The sequence below is a fragment of the Elaeis guineensis genome, chromosome 8 (assembly GCF_000442705.2).
Source record: "Elaeis guineensis isolate ETL-2024a chromosome 8, EG11, whole genome shotgun sequence".
Classification (NCBI taxonomy): domain Eukaryota; kingdom Viridiplantae; phylum Streptophyta; class Magnoliopsida; order Arecales; family Arecaceae; genus Elaeis; species Elaeis guineensis.
The window spans coordinates 12,458,244-12,467,482 of record NC_026000.2 but is presented as its reverse complement, the minus strand read 5'-3'; the positions used below and the strand labels follow the sequence as shown (position 1 = coordinate 12,467,482).

The window sequence follows — 9,239 nt, the reverse complement described above, 5'->3', positions numbered from 1 at the left end:
CTCCTCCATGGCTATGGCCACCAGCATACACGATGCATGGTCTGTGAACAGAGTTGACCCGTACTTAAGATCGCATTTTGGACAATTCTTGGCAATAAAAACCTTGCTCAAATCTAGTAGTGCCCCACAAGAATGACTAAGAAAATCGTGTAACAACTATAGTCGAACTTTTAATTCCTGAGGATGAAGCCTCCTGCAACTCTACTCCATCCCAATTGATAGAAAATTTCTCCACAACTGCTAACATATGCCTCTGTTCTTAGATTTACACTCTTCTATCTAATATATACATCTCTTTTTATAAATTTTAAGGGAGAAAGAAAAAGAAAATACTTGATCAAAATAGAGTATATTTATCAAATGTATCCTAAATAAAGTGATGTTTAGCATCCTGCTGTTATTGTTATTACTATTTTCTGTTATAATGTTGTTACAACCATTATAACGATAATAAATATTTTAACATAAATTTTGAAATATTATTTTAAATAAATAATGAAAGTTATAATTGAATCATGAGCAAATAGCAGTTTAGGTGGACGTCCGTACATAGCCTTCCATGGCCTGCTGAGGGCGGCCGCCAGTCCCAGGCCGGTCCGGTGGGTCCAGTGGTGCGGAGCCAACGCGGCGACCACCTTACACGTGTTGGGCCGGAGACGAGGTCCCACGAGTCATCCGACATTCTCTCCGACCAAACTCGGGTGACGAATCCCAATTTTAGCATCGACGGTGCCTCCGCTTCAACCACAAGAAGCCACAACCCTCCCACTTCCAGAGCCATCACCCAGCAGAGATTTATAATAAACAGGAAAAGAAGGGAGAGACCAAGAGGCTTCCCTTTCTTTCTCCCATGCTTCAGATCCCTCAAACAGGGATCTATCTATCAAAGCTCTTTCCTCTCCGGCTTTGCTTTGATTACTATCAGTATATATGTAGATATCTGTTAAGGTATGATTCTATCCTGTTGTCGCTTTTTTTGGGCCAAAGCAAGTAAATGCGATTCTTTTTGTCAATGGAGGAATGCATATACGTAACGGGTATGCTTGTCTGTGATTGTTAAGTGATCATCTTTAGAGAAGATAAGTTTTTGATCGATGAATGCGAAAAAGGGTGAAAAAAATCACGGGGGAAAAAAAAAGAAATATGAAGAAGAAGAAGAAGAAGAAGAAGACAGTAGCCATCGATGGAATGTTATATCTAATAAGGAGATGGCAATCTTGAAACAAATCTAAAAATTTTTTTGATCTAATCTAGTAATATAAATGCAGAACATGTTATAGTGACAGGTTTTGTGGTATGATTATTCTGTTTGAGGGGCAGCTTCAGATGGCAACCACAGCTAAGACAAGATAGGCAAATTGATGTTGTATGAATAGCACATTATAATCATAGTATAACATCAAGCCTTTTTTTCCCAACTGCTTGGGGGTCGGATTTCTGAATCTTTGTAAGAAACAAACAGTAGATAAGTTGAAACCATGTTGGCAACATCTTTTCCTGCATGCTGCCAACGGATGTTATCCATCTGAATAGGATGCAGAAATTTCCTTCTGGAAGATTAATAGCTCATGGAGCATCTTCTCGCTAAACAGGCGTATCCATTGGACCTTACCTTTCTAAAGTATTTCAATCCATAAGGAATCGTTGACACTCTGAGCCAACAACATTTGAGATGCTTTTGTGTTGCATATTTGCTCCTAAAGAAGGCTTTTTGTTGGTTTGTTTGTTTCCTTCTTCATTTGACATAAGGCTTCTAACCAAAGATTATGTTGTTATGCTTTCTTCTGCAAATTAACGAGGTGAGCTTTCTAGTTGGCTCATCTTGTCAGGTCAGTATTTATCGTGACTGTTGAATAGTTTAATCAGGATCATCTGACTATATTTCTCAAGCACCATACTCTAATTTTCTTCTAGCCTTCCTCATCTGAGAAAAGTGTTCTACGCCTGCCTTGGATTCTAACTATTAATGCCTTTCATTCTCTCTATATCGTGATTCTTCCAATCTTCTATTATTCATAACCTTACTTAGTCTAACATTAATGTCTCATCCAATTAATTTATTTTTCAGGACTTATTAGGAATAATAGCTTGTGAAATGGTGAGAAATATGAATGCAGTAGCTTTTCTATTCTCAAGCAGACATGAACGCATTCTATAAGCATTTAGGGTAATCAGTTAAAAATTCTTTGGCACCATCCACTGGGTTAATGTCAGTGTTTTAACATTATTGAAATTCTTATTAGGATTTGCCTCAAGTTGATGAATTGAAAGTTTGAAAATGACATATTTAATAACTTAAGCATGCTCAGAGCTTTTTAGGAAGCATAGCTTGTGAAATGTCTTTTCTTGTTAATTATTGTTCATAGTGATGTTTAAGGTTCTTCGGTGCCATCTGCATGATAGATTTTTTTTTTTTTTTTTTTTTTTTTTTGCGACGATTTTTAGTCTTTTCCTTAGTTATCCTATCACCCTATGTTTCTTGAAAGCTGTCCGTGTTTTGTCTTGTCATATCCTCCTGAAAGAAAGTATGGACTGGAGCACATACTTCATTTTAATGATGTTTCTCCATCCTCAAGTCACAGGGCCGGTATTTCTGTTGCAAAGGTTAAACTCTTGGACCCATAGAATGGTGGAAAAACTGATCAATATTCTTAGAAACAAAAGCTATATCACACATAGATAATTTTGTGGATAATCTAAAACAAGCGGATATACTGAACATAAATAATCTGCACCTTCTTAGGACTACAAGACCTACATTAGTCTGGGATGGTTATTCCTGGATGGTTTCAGGATGATGCTATGCCTGCAGCTTTTGACATTTAATCTTGACTTGCCTTCATCTTTCTTGGATAACACTTCTTTAGTAACAAATAGTCGTAGCATGTTAACTCTTAGCACCTTCCATGTTTGTGTTTTTAGTTTATTCCTGGATGGTTTTGGGATGATGCTACGCCTGCAGCTTTTGACATTTAATCCTGACTTGCCTCCATCTTTCTTGGATAACACTCCTTGAGCAACCAACAGTCATATCATGTTAACTCTTTGCACCTTCCATGTTTGTGTTTTTAGTTATTCCTGGATGGTTTCAGGATGAAGCTATGCCTGCAGCTTCTGACATTTAATCTTGACTTGCCTCCATATAATTTCTTGGATAACACTTCTTTAGTTACCAACAGTCATAGCACGTTAACTCTTAGCACCTTCCATTTTTGTGTTTTTAGTTTATTCTTGTTTTTTTATGACCAATAAAACTAGGAAGCAACCTTATAACTTGTAACTGCATCTTTTTGAATCCCTAAGCCCCAATATCGATGGATATATATTACACATGTATTATTAGATAATATGTTAACAAAATTTTAATTAGTGCTTTCCATGCTCCTTATTATTTAACTACTATAGATATTAATTTGTTTAATGATTTAAAGCTAAGATTAGGTTTGGTTTAGATATAAGTACATTTACATATTTTCTCAAGTCAAATGGTTCAATAACAATGAAGTTAGCTTCTAATCCATCCGATGTTTGGTAAGGATATGAAATAGTACTGCTAGAAAAAAAGGATAAGAAATAATGCATAATCAACAAAAAAAAAAAAGCAAAATCCACACACACACACACACACATATATATATATGAAGGATGCTATTTTTGGACAATAGGCTTCATTCTGATCACCCATGTTATGTTCTTATTGACAGCATAATGGAAGTTTCCTGCCCTTATTTTGATCCTGAATTTGAGAACCTTAATGAGAAGATATATGGACCGAGGTCGGTTACTTGGTCTCATTCCCTTAACAATCATCAAAAGATATTCAGTTATGTTGGATACTAATGGTGGGTAAGATCCTATTGTTGCAGGGTTACTGTAGACAATGAATCTTGTGACAAATGCACGGTTGTGAAGGTAAGAAGATACAAGCATGAGGACTACTTAATGTATGGAATGGTTGATTGATGAAGTTGGAGCTTCTAATTTTTTAGGTGGATAGTCTCAACAAACAAGGTCTCCTACTTGAAGTGGTTCAAGTGTTGAGTGACATGGATCTTGTTATTTCCAAGAGTTATATATCTTCTGATGCAGAATGGTTCATGGATGGTATGTTGGCAATTTGTTTTTGAACATTTATTAGGTTTATAAATAATATATTCATTTTTTTTTAATTTTGGTGCTATATTTGGTAAGTTCTGTTCTGTTTATCTGTCAGACTGGTGTAGGTCCAAACTTGGAATGTGTTGGTTTTAAGTCAGATTCAGTCCATCAATGGTCTAGATCAGATCCAACCAGACCATACAAAGCCAATCAATTTGTCTCATGGAGAAAATCTGGACCAGAAACATGAACGTCTGTTGAAAACTAGACCTATGTTACTGCCTCTCTTGAACTTATAAAATTCTGGTGGTATAAATGCCTCACAAGTTGTGGCTTCATAAAGTATTATACAACCAGATCTAAAATGCCAAAAAAAAACTGATGTAAATGCAATATTGGGAACTGATTCTATTTTTATCTTCCTTCCGTTGCAGTATTTCATGTGAAAGATCAGAGAGGTAATAAGGTTGCAGACAAGAAGGTCATTAGCTATATACAACAGGTCAGTTTAAACTTCACTCCCCTCAACACGACACACCTCCATTATTATACATGCATGCATACATGGTTCTTACTTGATTCATGATCAAAAGCAAGCTGATTTATGACAAGTAGCTTTTATCAAATGCCATCCTGTTGATGCATTGAAAGCCAACTAGTGCTTTCAACAATTTCTCATAGTTCATAATCCAAGACTTTGGATTTATGGAAAAATCAAAGTTTAAAAGACATGGTAAACTTTGGATTTATGGAAAAATCTAAGTTTAACTATTCTGACCGCGCTATTTCTGTAAAATTAAGGTATCTTGTTTTTCTTATCCCTTAGTCATGATTTTAGTGTGAACACGAGTCATATATAACTTTATAGGCAATAGGTGCAAAGAGGGAGCTTCAAAACTCAGGAGAGATGAAAAAGTGCTATGACAATGCTGTTAGAACTGAATCTTGTAGCGATTGCACAGCCATAGAGATGATTGGTACTAACAGACCAGGACTTTTCTCAGAAATATCAGCTGTCCTAGCTGAACAGAAGTGCAATGTTGTGGAAGCTCACGCATGGAGCCACAATGCTTGTCTTGCATGTGTAGCTTATGTTTCTGATGAGTCCACTTCAGCTTCCATTGATGACCCCAATCGACTAGCCACTATTGAAGACCAGCTCTCCACTATTCTTCGACCCACCACAATTGCAGATCATAATTGTATGGGTGCAAAGACACATTTTCTTGGATGTGATAGCTCGATGAGTCGCATGGAGCGCCGACTACACCAGCTTATGTTTGCCAACCATGATTTTGATGGGCCACCAGGGCAAGTAAGCACATCATTTTCCTCAATTAATATGGACCATGTTGAAGAGGGGAGAAGGACAGTTGTGTCAATTGACCGTTGTGCTGAGAAAGGATATTCTGTTGTGACTGTTGAGTGTATGGATCGACCAAAACTCATGTTTGACACTGTATGCACGCTTACAGACATGCAATATGTTATCTTCCATGCTTCTATTGCTTCTCATGGACCTTTTTCCTATCAGGTATGTTTAATTGCATTTCATGATGTTTTCTTAGAATAGGTTGTCATCAGCACAATGATTTTAGAAGCTCATGCTTATGGTACTGAGCACATAGATGTTGCATTATCAAAATTTTCCATCCTTTCACAGTTCTATCATAAGGACATATCTTCTGAATTTTCGGAAGTTGATACTGAAATAGAGTGTTGCAGGAGTACTATATTCGGCACAAGGATGGATATACACTGGATACTGAAGATGAGAGGCTACAAGTTATCAAATGCTTGGAGGCTGCCATTGAGCGTAGAGTATGTGAGGTGAGCATCTCACATTGAATAGGTATCTAGAATTCAGTCATCAACCATATATGTTTGGCATACTTATGCTCTTCTAATTCATTGTTATCAATAGAATTCATGGAATGAGCATGTTAAGATTATGATATTGTGGAAATGTTTACAAATCTGTTATGTGTTTCACATGCTATTGTTATTTTCTTCCATTGATCTTATTCTCTATCAGGGGGTCCGGTTAGAGTTATGCGCTGAAAATAGTGTTGGATTGCTCCCAAATGTCACTCGCATCCTCCGTGAGTATGGGCTCACGGTTGCTCGGGCCGATATTGCTACTGATGGGGAGAAGATAAAAAATGTATTCTACATTCAGGATACCTCCGGCAATAAAGTTGATATGAGGCTTGTGGAGTTGATGGAGAGAGAGTTGCAGCCACTGGCATTTCAGGTGAAGAATGAATTGCTGCTGCCACCGAATGATACCTCAATGGAGAGGGAAAGTTTCTCGTTTGTTGGCCTGCTTAGGTCTCAGCTAGAGAGATTCTCCCACAGCTTCATCCCAATATGACAAAAGGAAAGAGAGATGCTTGTCTGCCTTTGTATATTGTCCATATATCTGAAATTCCATAGGCTTGTATATATGTGAAATCTTTCAATTCAATCAAGCTTTTGTTCTTGCATCTATTTTTCTTGAAGGATACTGAAATTATGTGCAAAAAAGAGTTGAAGTTCTATTAGATGAGGAAATCAAGGTCTAAGTTCTGTACAATTTTTTCTGGGTATTGATTCACTTCTTAGTTTAACCTATACCAACCGACTAGGATCAGGCATTCCATTTTGATGATGATCCTAGTTTCATTGTTCCTAGTTAATTTTTGTTTGCTTTCAGGTTCAGCTAGATCTCACAACAAAGGACTATTAGTGCATTCTAATATGATCATGACCTCTTCATTTGTCTTATTAATTGTATCATGATACCGATGCTGCTACAGATGGGAATGGCAGATGTTTGTTTTTTTAAGTCATTTGAATGATACGTGGATTGTCCATCTGGGTGTAAAAAGCTGAATGGTTCTCTTTATCGTCCTCCTTGGTAGATGGCAGGAGTAGAGGCCCGGAAGCGATGGGACGCAAAGGGTGCGTTAAGAAAATTTCTCAAAAAAAAAAATTATTATTTTATATATATATATATATAATTTAGTGGAAGAAAGGTTTATATGACAAGAAGCATCAGGCTCTACCAAATACCTAAATAATCTTCGATGCTCGTTAGCATATAAGGATGCAATGAATCTAGACGGTCAACCTCACTTCCATGAGAAATATGTCACATGCTTCTTGATTGTGGCAAGTCAATTGCTGGTTGAGAACATGCCGTTGGAATTTTAATTGAAAAATATTTAAGTTTTAAATGAAAATTTATCCCTTTTTTTTAGCTATTTCAAAAGCTTTTAAACACTTCCCTTTGTAGTCCCACATTGGAAATGTAAAATCGTGTTCTCTTACTTGGATGGAAATCCTATCCTTTCAAAGGAGAAGGAGCTGGTGACTGTTTGCTTTCCATGGGATCAAAGTTTTTTTTTTTTAAAGAAGGGAAAAAATTGTAATAGAAGGGGATCACTTCCTCCTCCCATAATTGAAATTAGAAAAGCAAAGTACACTAATCTCCAGTAAACAGCAGGCAAAGCCAATGCCCATGCAACATTATTTTCAGTAGAAATCCCTTTTCATCTAGATGGGATCAAGGATTAAAAGGTGTGGTTATAGTTCATGTAGCCCATAATGTTACTCTCTTATGCAGTCATTCATGTTTAGCATTTATTTTTTGCAATTATAGTAGTAGCAATTGAGAGGTAGCCTTTTACCTTGCCATATTAAACTTGGTTCGTATGCAAGATAAGGCTTCCACCACAACTTGTTATATAGCAAAAATATTAGCCATAAACCATTTTTCAGGGAGAATAACAGAATCCTAATAATGATATCAGCTTTTTTAACTTTAGAACCTATAAAATAGGATAGCAATTTGGTTCGACCCGTCGGATATCCGATCCAATCTGATCCAAATGAGGTGGGTTTTGTCTGATCCAATTAAAATTTGGAGAGGATATGGGTTTTAGAAAAAAAATCCGAAGCGGACATAAGTCGGATACGAATAGTAGTATATCCTGCTCCGAATCCGACTTGATATATATACACACATACCCAATATCTAACACAAAACTCTAGCTGTCTGAGCTTCCCATGTTTGGCCACTCCAAGTCTCCCATCCGATTAGGACTCTTGAAGATGGAAAAAGCAAAGAAAAATCATGAAAAAAGACTCCCTCTAAGCTTCCCTATTCGGCCACACCAAGCCTCCCATCCAATTGGAAATTTTGAGGACGGGAAGAATAAAGGAAAAACTAGGAGAAAACAGTGGAAAGATCAAGGAAAACAAAGAAAAATCGAAAAAAAAAGAGAGGTTAGACCTTTTCTCATAAAGGTTGCCATTTTTTTCCTTTTGCTTCTTTTTTTTCTTTTCATTTCTTTCTCTTTTTTTGGAGATCTGTAGGAAAGAGAGCATCTGTGGGAAATTGGAGGGGTTTCTTAAGTCCTAGTAGATTTTTTTTCCCTGTTCAACCACTCCAACCCTCCCACCCGATTGTGATTCTTGAGGATGGAAAAAAAATAGGGGGAAGATTGAGAGAAAATGAAGGAAAAATCAAGAAAAACAAAGAAAAAGTGAAAAAATTAAGAGGTAAAACCTTTTCCCACATAGACTGTCATTTTTTTTTCGTTTCACTTATTTTTTCTTTCCATTTCATTCTTTTTTTTCTGAGATTTATAGGAAATGAGAGCACCAATGGGAGAGCAGAGAGATTAGAGGGGCTTTTTAAGTTCCGATAGGATTTTTTAATGGGGTGATTTGGTTCTTATGGTTTTACGAGCTTAATCTTGGTAGAAGCATGATTGTTCGTATCAATTAAAGATTTTTTGAGGCCTGATTTGATCTAACCTGACCTGAGGCAAAGCGGGTATATCCGATTCGAGATGGGTACGGGATAGGTATGGATATATATTTTTTTATGATGGAGTGGGTATAGACATTGATCGACCTGATCTAAATCCGACCTGTTGCCACCCCTACTGCAAAATTTGCACTGATGAGGGTGAGAATAATTTCATCCATATACTAATTATATAACATGTGAAAGACAACGATACTAATAGAGAATGGTCAAAAAGAAAAAAATAACAATATTTTCTGGATTTGTAGGGAAGAAAGGCAATCGTGTATGATAAGCTTTACTTTTTGTGATAAATATAGCATTTTTAAATACTTGTATAAACATT

The 9,239-nt window shown here is 36.6% G+C and overlaps 1 protein-coding gene across 1 annotated transcript; it reads left to right on the top strand.

The window, feature by feature from the left end:
• The first annotated feature begins 565 nt into the window (after positions 1-565).
• Positions 566-6,584, top strand: LOC105050129 (ACT domain-containing protein ACR2). The gene is made up of 8 exons (XM_010930024.4): positions 566-948; positions 3,705-3,776; positions 3,867-3,912; positions 3,990-4,104; positions 4,533-4,600; positions 4,967-5,632; positions 5,824-5,928; positions 6,134-6,584. The coding sequence occupies exons 1-8, from the start codon at positions 851-853 to the stop codon at positions 6,470-6,472; spliced, it is 1,509 nt and encodes a 502-aa protein (XP_010928326.1). The 5' UTR covers positions 566-850; the 3' UTR covers positions 6,473-6,584.
• Positions 6,585-9,239: the final 2,655 nt, after the last annotated feature.

Bases quoted from the DNA above. Each gene is read 5' to 3' on its own strand.
- LOC105050129 (XM_010930024.4), top strand. From the start codon at position 851: ATGCTTCAGATCCCTCAAACAGGGATCTATCTATCAAAGCTCTTTCCT. The intron at 949-3,704 runs GTATGATTCTAT...TCTTATTGACAG, and splicing joins ATATGTAGATATCTGTTAAG to CATAATGGAAGTTTCCTGCC. The intron at 4,601-4,966 runs GTCAGTTTAAAC...ATAACTTTATAG, and splicing joins TCATTAGCTATATACAACAG to GCAATAGGTGCAAAGAGGGA.